Here is a 16,469-nt window from a genome sequence, read left to right on the forward strand (position 1 = left end):
TTCATGCCCCTCGTGAACACCCCCCAGTATTTGTTCTGCACCACACTGCTGGCTCCCATTCAACAGAGGCACCCCTAAGTCACACCTTCCTTGCGCAGCCCCGGCAACACACCGGCCTTCCTGCTGCCGCGTGGACCTACCCTTGAGAGCCTGATGGCTTTCTTGGCGTATTTCTAACCATGAGCCACAAGGAGCTGTGAACCGAGACACCCTTCGCTGCCCGTATCCATGGTCCCCTCTGGCACTTGCCATGTGTGTGTATTCACAAGGCCGAGGCTTATAAAGTATGGGATCATGTATTTAAAACAGGGCCAGCTGGATTGGTGCTTGAGAAAGCAACAGGTCTACCCCTCACTGCCATCCCCTTTCCTGGGCCGGAGGCAGAACCAAGTAGCAGCTGTGCCTCTGTGCACGCAGCTCTCCGAGGCCTCTCACATGTGTGCTGTTCAGACAGGGGCTGTACAAACTCTTATAGCAGCAGCCCACAACACCAGCAGCGAATTTCCGCAAGGTGATTGCCTGGCTTCAGCTGTGCAACTCCTGCCCAAACGAAGATCGGCAGCTCACCCCTCAGGGACACAGCGGCAGTGCTGCTACAGGTAGCTGTGGGCAACTCTTCATTCGCGTGCCAGTCGAGACCTGGGTAAGTAGCTCCCTTCCTGCAAGAAGGGACTAGCGTGTGGTGGGTGTGCACTCCGCCCTGGGACAAGCACTGGCACAGCCCACTCGTGCAGGAGGCCCTACCGCACACACACGAGCTTACCAAAGCCAACGTGTAACAGCCAGAAGGGGACAGGGAACGATGGGTAATTTTATACAAGCTGATGCAGTGCACAGGCTAAAGAAACGTGTTTTAAATACAAAGCCAATGAGGGTGGAACAGCCGCGTATCCTAGATCTTCACCCAGCCTGGCTGTTCATTCATCTGGCTCCCATTATCATCCAACTCAGCAGGTTGTTGCTGCAGTGGTCAGAGAATCCCCGGGCGGGCAGAGCCCTCGGGAGTCAGAGTCCAGCCCCTGCCCAAAGCAGGACCAGCCCCAACTCACACCCTGCTCCCCAGCTCAGTTTCAGCCCATTTGGCTCACTAGCCCTTGGAGAAAGGGACGTGCATTAAAATAGATCAAGTTAAATTGGGAATGGAAATGGAAAATTACCAAAAGGTAGCAACCAATATTTCTGTGCCAGCTGACTACGTTAGATACCCCTTCCCAGGCATCAGGTCATAGCATGCGGAGCTGCACTTCAATGTGCCTCGGTTAATTGCACCTGGGCAAGGCCATTGCCCGGGACACTTTCGAATCCAGGCGACTCCATCGCTGTATGAAAAGGGCCCAACGGAAGCTCCTTTTCAACTGGTTTCTACATGGGCCTGAGGCACCATTCAGCAGAGGGGAAAAGGAGGTTTCTTCCTCTACACTAATACAAGACCTAGGCGCAGGTTGCTAGAAAGCAGCAATATACAATTACTGCAAATACTCCAGTGGGATTATTTTAACATGTGTTTGCAACGATGCTTTGCCCTTCTTTTCAGCCCACATGCAGTGTCTTGTACTCCACACATAAATGAAAGCCAAGCCACACAGGTGGAAATCATGTGTTTATATGAACAGAAGTAGACCAGCTAGAAATAGTTCAGTTTATTTAACTTGTTAAGTAGAATATGAAACTGACTGTGTAGCTAGTTGGATCAGAGAGTGTGGACTGTTCTAGAATTGCTTGGTGTTTAACGAACACAGCTTCTACAAAGGAACCCAACAGACTTACAGAGATGGGGCCAAGCCCCATTAAGCAAATAAAGACCCCAGGTTTTAAACAGACCATACAAAAATTGATGTATACTCCATTTTCCCTTTTTGGATACCGTGAAAAAGTGCAGATTTGAACAAACAGGTAGCCATATTCTGTATTTACAATGCTGATCGATATGCTTAATACGTGAGGAAACAAAAAACAGCGTCAATTTATCACCTAGAGCCCTGGTTACTTGCCTCTTCCCCAGCTGCCACTCGACTGGGCAGGGTTAACGAGTCGAGAGGAGAAACTGCCCAAACAGAGAGGACGAGGGAGACATCAGTTGAGTTACTAAATGGCAGCAGGTCCTTTCATTCAAGTCAGGGTCATTTACTGACTTGACTAGATAGTGAAGAAAGAGAAAACCACCAAGTGCACAAAGGTCAGGCCAAGCCAGCCAGATTGAGAAAAGCAGATTTTTGGGGTTCTACTGGAACCAGTCACGTGTTCCTTGCTGGAGAACCTGCCTTAATGGTTTACATGCAGGCCGGCTGGCTGTTACACCGCTCTCCTTAACAAGGCCCCAGCTGAACACGAGCAGTCTAAAGTAGCTGGGGCCTCCATTCTCCGCACATGGCAGGGACAAAGCCATTCAATGGCTGAAGCTCAGGTGTCTCTGGGAAGCAGCGTCGCTAGAGCCTCATCTGCAGAGAATGCAGGCAAGCCAAGCAGATAAGCGAGTTCAATACCCGGGATGCCAATTCTGTCTCCCTGCACGCGGCCCTGCTAGCTTCCAGCACTCCGTGCGCTCAAGAATGACCAGCACGAAGAACATTCTTCATGCCAAACAATTCACACTGGAGAAAGGGGAAGTTGTAGGGAGGCAATAACTCAACACGACTGCCGGCTTGTTTTGGTTTTTAAAAGACTTGTTTACTTAACCATTTGCTAGGCTACCAAGTGCCCTGTCTGAGCAGCTAATGAAGACTAAGTTCTAGTAACTGTCGTCAGCTGGGGAACCGCATGTTATAGTCACACACAAAGTGGAGAACCACATCACCCTCCATCAAAAACTAGTGCATGCAAATACCTCATCCAGATGAGAAAACCCAAAGGCTATGCAAGAGGAAAGAGGGGGACACCGGCTAGAGGGAAATTAGTAGGCATAACATGAAAGCTGAATCAGTGCTTTGTATTAGCTTTGGCAAATATACGGGGTTGCCATCTTTTCATTAACACATCGCACCATGGAAAGGGAAACAAAAAGCAACATGCAGGCAAAAGGAAAGAGAAAATGGCAGCGGGCCCAGTTGTGACTGGCTAGCTCACCCAAGGGGAGACTTTGCAGATATACTGAAGATATTTGCATCGCCCTCTGTCCTCTATTCACTACACCAACAATCACAGCAACGCAACCACAAAGGACTGGAACACTGTACAGTGGCCAAGTGTGGATGGTCTGTCTCCTGCACATGCTTCCACCAGAACTAAGGGAAAACAGTTCCCTTCCCACATAAGGCACAGGACAAAACAAACCCCATTTACATACTCCAGGCGAAAACGAGGTTTTTCCTGGCTTTGTTGCTGATGCATGGCTACAGAATACGGGGACTCAAGCACATTATCCATAACAGAAAATTCCACTGTTGTACAAAATAAATTGTTAATTCTAACTTTTATTCTTATACAATTTGCAGAAGAGAGCTGAAGTGATTGCTGTAAGATTTCATGTCAAGAATGGGACTATAATACAACCAAAATGTAGTGGTGAGTTGAGCAGACACATGAAAAATGAAGTCACAAACATGATTTTTCTATACATTTTGTTGAGAGAATGCGAGTCAGCAAGCTGTCCTAAATGGAAGAACAAAGGGTGGCTGGAGCTCATTAAGATGAGGAACGAAACATTCCTTTCAGGTTAGAAGTGGGCAAGTGGTTTATTTCGCAGCAAGAAAAAAAGGGGTGGTGGATGGCGATTGGTGATCGAGGAGAACGTTCAGCAACACTTGCTCTTCCAGCCCGTCACCCCTCCTCCACTGCTGATATCTACATTTTCACTGTTGGGCTCTTTTACAGGGGTCTGCAACAAAACACGCCAAAGAAATTCCAATTACTTTCTGAAGAGACGCAAGCATTCAGCACTAACCGGACATCAGCATGGTCTGACATGCTTGTATCAGCAAAAGAAACATGCCCAGAAGTCAGATGTGGTCCTCAACCACCACCGAACTTTGGAGTCAAACTCCGTAGCTGAGTTGCACCAGTTCTACCATCTCTGAAATCCATGACCCCTGGACTTTGGGCCCAACCTGCAAAGGTGGCTCCATCACTAAAATAAACCCAACGTGGCTTCCAGCCCTGGCTTCGGGAGCTACGTGGGCCTTGCTTATCCTCCCAACAGCTCACAGAAGACTAAGTCGACACACAGGATATTAGCTTAGAAGAGACTGAGCTACAAATCTGAGTAGCATCCGTGAGGGCGGTGCTAAGCATTCTGTGGGGTCCCGATCACCTACCCCCAGAGAGGGCTCTTGCAGTGTGTTTTGGTAGGCAGCTCAAACACGTTGCCTCTGGTTTGGCTACTGTTCAGGCAAGTCAGTCTCCCCAGCAGCTAAGACTTCATATTTTCCATGTAAGCCATTTTCTCACATCACACAACCCCCTTGAAAATAGCTCTCTCTGCTCTGCATTTCCAGTTCCACCGTGGGGACTGGTCTACTGCAGGAGCTCCCCCCACGAGTCACACGCTGGGCCTGCTCTTCTGTTGCAAGTCTGGAGGCTGGCACATTTTCTGTGAAGCACTCGCACGTCTAGTCAGGAGCTGAGAGCCGAATTCTGAGAGCGCAAGACACCCGTGTGTGCAATCTTGGTCAGACCTCACAAACATTCCACTCAAGTGGTTTTGCTCAAATGCGAACTTCTATTTTCAGCTGCTTACAATGCGATCCGAGTGATCCACTAGAATATTGCTCGGTCACAGCTAGGTTTCTATTTCTCTTCCTCCTTTACCACAGCAGCTCTGCAGCGCTAAGGAAATATCTGCAGTTTCAGGCACACACGGAAGTCTGGAGCAGCCCAGGGCAGCAACAATTCAGCATTTTACAGCTCCCAGTGCCCCAGACTGCCTGATTTGTGCAATAAAGATGCAGTCTAAGAAACGGAAGCATCCATAGCTTTTCCTGCGTGTGCAGCGGGTCTGCCAAGCTTGCAGATCCACACCACTTCAGCTACCTTCTCAGCTCTTGCTACGATCTGGAGCTGGGATTTTAAGCCATTCTGGCTTTTTCAATATGCAGTCTAGAGAAAACTTTGGTGGGCACTTACCTTTCGAAGAATGTCTTCTGCTAATGTGAGGAATGCCTTCTCAATGTTTATATTTGCTTTTGCACTAGTTTCGAAAAACCTAATACCATGCTCCCTCGCAATCTAAACCAAGAGAGACACACATTAGCACCAGAAATCTCCCATGCACAGGTTACACATTGATGCTCAATGGTAATGCTGGTTAGTAAGCAGCTTGCAGTAGCAGGTACAGTATTTGGTTTTCAGGGCTACTACAGCCAAGGGCAACCCTGGCTAGTGAGTGGGCCTCATGGCTGGCCCTTCCTCAGCTCAACGGGCTGCAAGACTGGAGGGTAGCTTTGCCAACTGAGTTGTGGGCGGTGGCAACTGAATCGTCGCAGCACTGGGACTGGATGCAGAGGGAGTGCACGGCTCTGTCAGTGCTGTGTGCGATCAGCACGCACCCCGCCGTATGTGCCCTGGCTTTACTACAGGTAGGAAGAGTGAGAGGCATGGAAACCCGCGGAATCGGTCAGTCCTGCACAAAGTGCCTTGCGGGGCCGTACACAGAACCCGCCTGTAGCCCTCGGGCCGCACAATGCCGCCACTGGCTTACCAGTCAGTCAAACGGCTAGGGGAGGGGGAAAACATTCTAGTGCTCCGTGAGGACAGAACAGGTTTGCTGCAGGTACGGGGTATTCAGACAATGAATTCCACAGGAGTTACAAAATCTAGCGTATGGGGAACGTTAAAAGCAAAAGAGAGGAACATGCCTGACCACCTGAGTTCATGCTACCTGAAAACTACCTACACGGTAGCTGTTCACCACACAACTCCAGGAAGGACCCTCCTGGACCTACAAGCCATCAGCCTGCCCTGCACTAGTCATGGCATTCTTTGGCAGGTGGTAAGATGGCATTTCAATTCTCTAGTTACCCCCCCTCCCACCCCTCCAGACAGCCCCAACTGGAGACTGGCCAGTTGGATGACTCCATATTTGCCATCTTTGCACACAGTGGAAGGTCTCCCGAGTGACTGCAAAGAAGTTCTTGCTGGACACTCACCTGCTCTCCTTTTGCTTTAGGTACGACTCTCTTATCTTCCATGTCACACTTGTTTCCTAACAGCATCCTCTCCACGTCTTCATTGGCATGCTAGAGCAAGAGCAAGGAACAGCTCTTGAGAGGGGCTCAGTGGCTCAGAGAACATGCACGTACCGTGTCCACCTTGGGCGCTCCGGTTCCCTTTCTGTGCTAGAGGGTGGCCCGTCACCTGTGGTGGTGTCAGCAGAGCTGTGCCAAGCGGCACACCCCTAAGGGGAGGCTCTGCACAGAACTCAGACCCTGAAAGCGGGCTCTCCTATGGCAGCGCGCACACGTTTAACGCTACCGTCAGGTTTTTAGTAGCCAATCTCCCAACAAGGAGCAGTTGAAGTCACGGCCGCCCTGTGAGTGGCTCCCGATGGCTGGCTGTGACCACTGCCGGAGGAATGCCATCTCCCAGGGCCGTCAGCGCCGTGGGCACCGCTCTCCTCCTTATACCTAACATTGAGGCCCTGCCACAGCACTAGTGCTGGGGGAGAGCTCGCGCAGTAGGGAAAGGGGAGTAGCTCCATTTACACTGGGGCTCTACAGCGCTGGGAGGGCCCACACCCCGAGAGGGGAAGTCGCAGCTCAGTAAAGTGGCAGTGTAGACAGGGTGTGAGCGTCAGCTGGGTGCACCCACAGGCTACTCATCTGAACCCTGACTCCTGGCTTGGGGGAGGGTTTCACTCCAACCAGGGATGCAGCCAAGAGGAGAACGGACGGTCACATGGCTGCTCAGACAGACACACCACTGTGCAGGGAAGGAATTTCAGAATGCACATCTGAAGGGATCTAACTGCGTTACTGGACGTCTATGGGAGCAATTTCAAAGCCTGTAATAGTGAATACTGAGAAAGCCTCTAGACCAGGCCCGGGCAAAGTACGGCCGTGGGCTGAAGCCAGCTCGCCCCAGGCAGGCTCCCTTGCTTGCTCCACACACCGCTCAGAAAAGGAGCTTTAAAAACTGTGAGCCCGGAGAGGAGGGGGGCGGTTTCAGGCGTAACTCCTGCCTCCCGCACAATCCCACTGGCCAGCTTCTGGTCAGAAACAACAGGCAGCACATGAAGCCCCCCCCCCCCCCCCCCCCAGTTGTTCATACAAGCACATGGCCCTGCACGCCGGCTGAGAAGCTTTTTAGGCTCTGCAAGCATATAGCTCTGCAGGCAGAAAGGCTGGTTGGGCTGCTGGCTGGTAAGTCTCTGGCCAGAGCCTGCCTCTGACACCCTAGCCCCCCTCTTACACCCATACCCCCTCCCAGACCTGGCACCCCAGTCCCCTGCCCCAGATCACAATCCCCTCCTAACCTAAGTCACATTCCAAACCCCAGCCCCTGCCCTAGGTCACAAGTGCCTCCTTCACCCAAACTTATTCCAAGACCCCACTCTCTCTCTTGCATGTCAATCCTTTATCCCGACCTCCATCCCAGACCTGGCACCTCCTCCATTAGTATCATGGAAGAGTGCGGCCCTCGAACACTTTCCAAAATCTTGGCGTGCCCCCTCTTTCAAAAATTATGGCCCACCCCGTTCTAGACAGTCTGCTAAGAGAATTACCTGTTCGCACTGAATAGAGACTTACAGCCGTGTTCACTAATACCTGCTTACAGGTAGCCCTCCCCACTTACACTGCAGTAGCAATAATTGTGCCCAACTGCCATCCCCGGAAGTCCTCACGGACCAACCCAACATCCGTAAGGCTGAGAGTGTCATGGAAAGTCAAGGAATCCATGACTTGCAGCAGCCAGGGTGGCTGGCCTGGGGGCCAGTTGCACTAGCACTGCTGCAGCAGTTTCTGGCCAGTGCCACCCGCCCCAGGCCAAAAGCAGCAGCCGGAGTTTGGGTGCAGAAGGGGCGCAGGATAGGGCGAGGACTCCGGCAGTGCTCATCTCTGAGGGGTGTTCCTCCACAGCTGTATCACGGCCATTGGCTCCTAGGTGGAGGCACAGTCCCCACAGTTCCCGCTGCTGCGGCTCTGCACTTTAAATGTCGTCAGAGCCATAGCACAGGTGGATCCCAAGCCGGCATGAGCCAGGACCGAGCAGCCCAGCTCGCACAAGCTCTGGAACGCTGCGCCTCATTTCAAACGCAGAGACGCAGCAGTCCTGGACTGCTCAGTTCTGGCTCGCACCAGGTCCAGAGGCCCAATGGCGGTGACCGGGCATGGCCATGACAGGGGGTGCTGCTGGAGCAGCCTCCCTTATTCCCCACCTACTGCCTCTGATCGAGGTGGGGGAGGAGTGGGGGACAGGCAACACTGTGGCGACTGTGCTGGGGGAACCAACTTTTCAGCCAGCTCTCCCCCAGTTCCAGCTCCTGTGTCCCCCACCCCTTTGTATCTCTCCTACGAGGCAGCGGGGGAGGAGTGAGTAGCCGCGTACTCCACTCGACTACTCGCTGGCATCCCTAATGCAGCGTGCTGGCTTTGGGGGAGCTTTGCCAATGTCTGGGGCAGAATGGAGCCACGCTGTGCTGACAGTGCCTACTCCATAATCTGTGCCTGTTTTCAATGTCCCACTAACCCACGCGGGTCTGCCACTGTTAGCCATCTGGTAAGCAGCCTGTGCTGCTCTGCACTACTGCCAAGAGATTGGCACAGCCCTCTGGTGTGTGCTGAGCCACAAGGAACCCTGCGGAGAACCGACACGCAGGCCAGGTCACTGTCGGACTGCAATGGGACAGATTTTTGGGGCACCACTGAGAGGTCAAATCAGGACAAACTGCTTAAAGACCTGACTGGGCACTTGTGTCAGTGGAAACATGCACACAACTAGAATCCTAGAGCACTAGCACTGGCAGGGCCCTCAGGAGGTCCGCCGGCCTCACAGCAGGAGCACGCACTGTCTCACTTAGGGGGGTAAGCGACTAATTGACTATCTGATAAGCAAGAGCTTATTGCATTGTCGGCACACTGGTCCACTAGTCGCTCCTCCCCCCTTGCTGCCTCTATCAAAGAGGCAGCAAGGGGGGAAGCGGAAGGGGTGCTGGGGTTAACAGCCAGGTCCCCCAGCTCCAGCTCCGTGCGAGGGGGCAGGGGCGCAGCGGCAGCGTTCCACCTTTGAAATGTACAAGAGTCCCCGCTGGGGCACTCCAAAGCGGGAGGGCCACATGGAGCCTGGGGCAGCGGGGGACTCGTGCTGGCCCCAGGCTCCACGCAGCCTTTCAGTCTGAGACGTACATGAGTTCCCGCCGGGGCTCTTACACATTTCAAAGGCGTAACGCTGCGTGGCGCTTCCGCCTTTGAAACGTAGCAACATCCCAGCGGGCTCTAGCCACCTTTCAAAGCAGAAGTGCTCTTATCGACTAATCGAATAGCTGAAATTCCAACTGATTAATCTAATTTTAACATCCCTAGTCTAGAGCATCTCTGACAGCTGTCTGTCCAACCTGCGCTTAAATATCCCCAGGGATGGGGATTCCACAACCTCTCCAGGCAGCTTATTCCAGTGTTCAACCACCTTGACAGTTAAGAACTTTCTCCTAATGTCCAACCTAACCCTCCCCTGCTGCAGTTTAAGCCCATTGCTGCTTGTTTTAGGTTGACGCAAAGTGGCTTAGACCTAACTAGTGTAGACCAGGCCTTGAACTGATCATTTCAGCAAAAGCTCAGCTAGCGTATTTCCACTTCATATGGCGCCAAGAATTCCCATCTCAGTCGCTAACGCCTACTGGCAGCTTCCATGAAGCAGCCGTCATTCACATATTCAAATTCCACAGCTGATTAAATGGATCTTGCTTCAAATTTTAGATTCAGTTGGCTGCCAAGGATACAGGGCTTCTCCATCATGGATCACGTGTCTTCTCCTGCACGGTCTTTAGCACCCACTTCCTCATGCCTCTGCGCCCATCCAGTTCACCCTCTCCCCCACTCTACCAGGGAGGTGTCTCCCCATCAAAGCTTGCCACCTTTATTTCATTTCTGGGACTGCCTTCACCCTCACTAGCCTCTCCCTAGGGCCTCTGGCAATGGTATTCATCTCCACACACACAGTGCTAAAAAGCAGGTTGTTTTCTGCAGCTTTAGGGTGGTTTTTTTGGAGGGGGAGAGTGCACGCAGGAGATAAAGCAGCTTCTCTTTCCCCGAGGAGCAGAAAAAACCCACGCACTGGCTCCGTTTAACATGTGGAGCAACAGGGAATGCCACAGCAAAGGGGAAGAACTACCAGAGAAAGGAGACTCTCCTAGCTAAGTTAATCTGACGTAGCCCATTTCTCACTGCACAGTGAGAAAATTAAGAATTTCCCTCAAAGATTCGGCTCACTGGGAATTAAGTCCATTTTAGGTTTCCATATTGATCAGTTTGTTCCACTTCATCAGATCCCCTCAGTAGTTCTACCAATTTCTACTGGTCAACATTCTTGCAGACTCGAGGGGAGTTACACAACTGGCAATATTAAGCCCCACAGGGAATTAGCCATCCAGAAATATGAAACGCAGTCAAGAACTGGGCTCAGTTCCCACAAAATTGAACTTGACGTTGAAGGTATCTTCTTTGCAAAACACATTTTAGCTCCCATGGCAGAGAAGCCCATAATCTGTACGAAGACAGGTGCATGTCACCGAGTAATGGTCAAGTCTACAAACTACTGTCATTCTTGTATCATGGCTCTCACTGCAACAGTAGCTGCAAGCATGGCAGGCGTGACGTGCTGGTAATTGCTTTCAGCAGCAGAGCCTGTTTATTGGGCAAAGGCACATAATCTGACCCTCTCACTCCATCCCTTGAATGCCAAAAGGAACCCAAGACTATTTTAAAAAGCTTCTAAAATGAGCGTTTAACTTGCACATGCTTCAGAGAGCAGCACTGCTAGCCAACTCTCAACTAGCAACAAATTCTCTCCTGCTCTACCTATGGGGCAGAGGTACGGCCTACGCAAACCAGCTTGACAGCTCCACTGTCTCCACCCTCATCTGGCTCCTTGACAGTAGCACATCTGCAAGGGAGAAACTGCTGGTCTCAGGAGACTCAGCTCTGCAGGGCCTTCCTTCGGCAGCAGGCAGGACCTGCCAGACAACAGGTGCGGTTAGTGCAGAGAGGAGGAGCTCATCGGCCATGCTCACCTCGTCGATGTTTCTGAGCCATTTGCTGATGTTTTCAAAGCTTTTGGCATTAGTGATGTCATACACTAGCATAATCCCCATGGCTCCTCTGTAGTAGGAGGTGGTGATGGTGTGAAATCGCTCCTGTCCTGCAGTGTCCCTGTGAACAGCAAGCAAGAGTCATTATTACAGCTCAAAGTGTGTCCACACGAGAGGGAATGTCTGTGTTAGACAAACAGCGGTAAGAGCTAATGCAGGGTTATTACCCTCTCATCGGGTGCTATTATTTAAGCAGATTCAAAGACCACCTCTCCCCTCCACACCTCCCAAGGCAACCACACATTCAGCTTTCTTGTCAGAAAGAAGTGCGGCATGAAGAGCAAAGAAATGCCTCAACATTCAGAAGGGTATAGCAAGACTAGATAGAACGGCACTTTCCCAGGCCACTAAGCTAGGTACAAAATTCATTAAAGGAACCCAAGACCAAAGACCCACTGGTACAGCCAAATAGACCAGTGTTCCTCGAACTTTTTTTTTTAATGAAGTACCCCTTTTTTTTAAAAAAATTCTAAGTACCCCCAGTACCTACACTTTTTGGAGACAATTTTTTTCTACCATTTCAAAACATTTGTTTAAACAACTTAATTGTAGTCATGTGGGTGATTAAATTTTTGGGTGTAAAAAGTACAAAAATAATAAAATCCTGGAAGACTTAAAACAAAAATTCCGTTTTTGCCAAGTTTCAGTTGTGTTGACGTAGCTCTTAGACTTCTCTTGAGTACCCCTAAGGGTACTCGTACCACTGGTTGAGAAACACTGAAACAGACCAAGAATCTAAAGGTAGAAGCTGAAGTTCCTAATGACCAGATCAGTAAGTTACACCAATTATTTTTGTAGCTTATGATTTTACTACACAAGCCAATCTCTTTCCAAGTCATGCAAAAAGACTGTGCTTTCACAAAGACTGACTCAAGTAAAATAAAATAAAATAAAATGTAGATCTGAATTAAATAAAATGAGGCACAAGTAGAGAGTTAAGGAATTGAAATTAAAGGTACAACAACAGCATCTATAATTACAATTGTGCAACACAAGAACCTCTTGATGCTAACTGGCAGAGCGTACAGAAGTGCACATGAGGGCTACAGGGACCTTGTGGGCCTGGTATTTACATTCTAGTTTGCCAAAAAGAGGGACATGTAAGGTCTGTACTGGAAGCCTGTGTCACACTAATCGTAAGGGGCAACTGGACAGTCACAGACCATATCTGAGAAGGCTCTTTAATCTAGCAGATTAAGGCACAACAAGATCCAATGGCTGGAAGCCAAAGTGAACATTTCAAGGGAAAAATAAAATTTGTCCCTTAACAGTGAATGTAAGTAACAAAACAAACAAACAAACAAACAAACAAACAAGATTCCCCGATGTGGCAGACTCTTCATGGACTGGCTAGTTTAAGATCAAAATATGCTTTAGTTCAATCATTAATTATTGGGCTTAATGCAGGGGTAGGCAGTAATTTTTGATGGGGCCACACCAATATTTTGGAAAGTGATCGAGGGTCACACTCTTCAATGGCATTAATGGAGGAGTGCGGAGTCTGCTCCAGGAGCTACCCCCACTGCGGCTCTGCAGAGTGACTCCCCTTATCCACTTCATGATTAGTCAACTACTCAGCTCTTAACATCCTTAGTTTGCAATGGCCGTAAGTCCTGGGGGAATTCATTCCATAGTTTCAGAGTGACCCTAAAGAAAGTTCTGCCTCCTGAGCAGAACACAAGAACAGTCAGACTGGGTCAGACCAAAGGTCCATCTAGCCCAGTGTCCTGACTGCTGACAGTGGCCAGTGCCAGGTGCCCTGGAGAGAATGAACAGAACAGGGAATCAAGTGATCCGTCCCTGTCCCCAATTTGTCATTGCTAGTGGGACATGAAACCCCAGACTTACAGTGAGTGGTCATACCTGATCCCAACTCTAAGTACAGCACTGTTTCAGAGACTCGGCTTCTACATGACAATGTAAGCCTCGCAGAAGTGGCAGGTACACAAATGCTAAGTCTTACTTATCTCCTTCCCTACTAAAATGGTGTTCATGTATGAAACTGATCCCTCTTTCCCCTCTGATCAGCCTCTCCTCTCACTCTGTCTTCAGTGGAATACCTCATGCCTGGCCTACAGTTTTTATACGCAGGGCTTGTCAAACCGCGGTGAAATCTACTCGCCAGCCCTGCACTTCACATGCGTCAGACCCACACTGCGCATGCGCGCGCCGCCGGTAAGCGGGGCGACCAGCTGAAATCAACTCGCCACGGGCAAGTAGATTCACTGATTTGTCGAGCCCTGTTTCTACGGATGCAATTATGCTGGTTAAGAGTGATTTTACCATTGTCGTTACACTGGAACAACCCCAATTGGTATAAAGGTGCCTTAAACAGTCATAACCGAACCCACATTAAGGCCCAGTCCACAGTAGGGGCTTACATCAAAATTAGCCTGTAAGGTCAATTTTCTAAATGATGTGTCCACGCTACCAGGTCTGCCTCGTTGACCTTATAGGCCCCTGAAGTCCATGTTGGGTACCCCTGATTTCACTGGGAGTAATGCTATTTCCGGCCTTGCCTGGTCGAGTTTACGACAGGGTAGATGCAGTGTTGGTGAAAGTCAATGCTCTTGGCCTCCGGGAGGCATCCCACAGTGCCCCTCAGACTGCTCTGGCCAGAACTTGAAGCTCTACTGCATTCCATGGGAACAGGAAAAGCCCTGGGAAAGCCTGAATTTCATTTCCTGTGTGGCCAGCGCTGTAAGCCCACCTCAGAGCAGGCAGCACACATGGCCATGACCTCTGGCACTTCCAGCCCCGTGAGCGCCAGTTCCTAGGGGTGCAGAGGAGTGCCAGTGGCGAGAGGAATCCATTCTCTCCAAGCTCCGAACCAACAAAAGAAACACTGACATTTATGCAAAGACCACAAACTTCTTGGTGGCCAAAGGACACTCCAAGGACGCCCAGCAATGCAGAGTCAAAATAAAGGACCTGAGGCAGTCCTACCACAAGACAATGGAGACAACGGACAGTCTGGTGCATCACTGCGAACACGCCAGTTCTACGAGCAGCTGCATGCTATTTTAAGGGGACCCAACCAGCTTCCTGAGCGCGACCATGGAGTCCGGCCAACACTCCTGGCATCAGCGTGGAAGACAGCAAGGCGGCAGAGGGGGAGAAGGAGAATGGCCAGCGGGCAATCAGCAAGAACCAGGAACTTTATCACTTCCGAGCCAATTCCCTCCTCCCAGGATGTCTCCCAGCTGAGCACTGATCCAGGGATGGCACTTTGGCGAGTTCACAATTGTTTTCATCCTGCCAGTGGGGTAAGGCAATTGGGCGTGATGTGCGCCTACACAGCATGGGGGGCCTGGAACAGCTTGTTAAGGTGTCTGGAGACGGAACAGGAGTTTCCCTGCAGAGCTCCATGACGTTCTCAGGTAGGAACTCTCTCAACCTTCTCATGAGGTTCTGGGGAAGCCAGCTCATTGTCCTTCCCACACCAACACCGGTAAGGGGTCTGGTGCCACCGAACCACACAGCACTGCAGTCTAAGGCCCTGGCGCCTGGCCACAGTCAGTCACTCGCTCGCAGTGACTGGGAGCAGACTGCTATGCCAGATGACATCCTGGAAGGAGGAGGGGAAGCTATTAGCTCTCTCCCCAGGAGGCATGTGAGAGACACAAGGGAAGCTGCCCTGCCTCATCCCCCTCCCCTCCCACCGGCAGGTGCCTGCAGGCTGGGAAAGTAGCACTGTTCCAGGAGCCCAATGTGAGGGACACCATGCAGCCCGCCGGCATGACTGGACCCTACCTCCCACCGCTACCCACAGCACTGCGCCCGAGCAAGCCCCTGACCGTGCCTGCTTCCCCTTGAGAGTCCTGCTGGGCACCTGCTGTAGAGTGGCTGCTTTAGAGCAAAGCCTGGGTGTCAGGGGGTACGCCCCTGACAGGGGCTGCTGCCCCCGTCTACTGGCCCGCTGCCCCCATCTACTGGCCCGCTTCTCGGTCCGGGCCTATACAGCACCCAAAGTCCCCAAAAGTCCAGGCCCCTCTATCAGGGGATATATGGTATCCACAGTCCCAGAACCAAGTCCAGGCCCCTCTATCAGGGGATATACGGTATGAGAGGCCTAGTCCCTCTGAGAAGCCTCTCCTGGCCCATGGTTTGGTTATCCAGGGCGGGGGGGAGGGGGGGGAAACCGACGGAGGGGAACGGACGGACGGACAGACAGACAGACCCTGCGTGGTAGGGGGACCCGGGCCCTCCCTCTCCACCGGGTCCCAGCCCAGGGCCCTTTAGGCAGGGTCTGTGGCTCCTGCCAGCTCGGCGGGGAATCCGGCCGATACACGCCGAGCCAAACTTTGTATCCTCCGCCCTGGGCTGCTTCCTACCGCGCCCCGGCTCCCCTGGGGCCCATTCGCCTCCGAGGCCGTACCTGCCGGGGTTGTGGGTGCGCTCCGGCCTCCCGGGGTCGGTGGCTGCTTCCTCGGTGTCAGGGTCCGGCACAGGCAGCGACTCTGTTCCCAGCGGCTGCAGAAACACTGGCCTGGCCTGGTCTCCTCCCTCACCCTGCGGTCTCCCTGACTGCAGGGCTCCCTCTGCTTTTATACCTGGCCTCTGCTGGGAGCATGCCCAGCAGGGTCGGAGGGGCAGGGCTTTCTCTGCCAGCTGGGCCTGGGCCACCACCTGTCTGTCAGTGCGGGGCCTGTCCGCCCCGATCCACCAGCGCCTGCACACAGCACAGCTCCATTGTCTTTATGGAGGCCTTGGCTGTAGGTTACCAGGCCGAGGTTAGGTTTAAGCAGCAAGTGCCCTTGTGTGCAAAGGAGACCGTGCAGGGAGTGCAGGCCAGATACCAGGACAGGATCTTTCCTCCCTGCCGACTGGCTGCACACCTGGAGAACAAGCCCCTCCAAAAGCCCTGTGCAAAGGAACTTTCCTTCCTCTCCCAGTTCCATAGCCTCCACCCCCAGGGCCGTAGGACAAAGGAGCAGGGAGGACCTCCAGGACCTCAGGAAGCAAAAGGCTGTCCTTCTCGTGTTTGAGACCCTCTTCCTCTGTGGGGTCCCACAATGGACTTCTTTTAGGATTTCTGAACAACAGTTTCTTTATTGCTTGTATCGCAGTGGTGGGGTGCAGGCAAATACACTGAATGCAGGGGCACCTTGTTGAGAGAAACATGCACGAGTCTCAAAACTGGACATTCATAGAACTTTCCTTCAGCGCCTCTCTGGTTTGTGCTGCCCTGCGCTGTGCTCTCCGTATGGGCCTGGTGTCTGATTGTTCAAAA

General features: G+C 51.8%; 1 protein-coding gene across 1 annotated transcript in view; it reads right to left on the reverse strand.

The window, feature by feature from the left end:
* Nucleotides 1–1,625: 1,625 nt before the first annotated feature.
* Nucleotides 1,626–16,469, reverse strand: part of RAB10 (RAB10, member RAS oncogene family) — a 61,209-nt gene continuing 46,365 nt past the window's right edge. The window contains exons 3-6 of the mRNA XM_075923195.1: nt 11,159–11,297; nt 6,081–6,170; nt 5,059–5,160; nt 1,626–3,814 (exon numbers count right to left, since the gene is read on the reverse strand). Coding sequence (XP_075779310.1) covers nt 3,731–3,814; nt 5,059–5,160; nt 6,081–6,170; nt 11,159–11,297 — 415 coding nt within the window. The 3' untranslated portion in view covers nt 1,626–3,730. The remainder of the gene's footprint in view (nt 3,815–5,058; nt 5,161–6,080; nt 6,171–11,158; nt 11,298–16,469) is intronic.

Source organism: Pelodiscus sinensis, chromosome 3 (genome assembly GCF_049634645.1).
Source record: "Pelodiscus sinensis isolate JC-2024 chromosome 3, ASM4963464v1, whole genome shotgun sequence".
Taxonomy (NCBI): Eukaryota; Metazoa; Chordata; order Testudines; family Trionychidae; genus Pelodiscus; species Pelodiscus sinensis.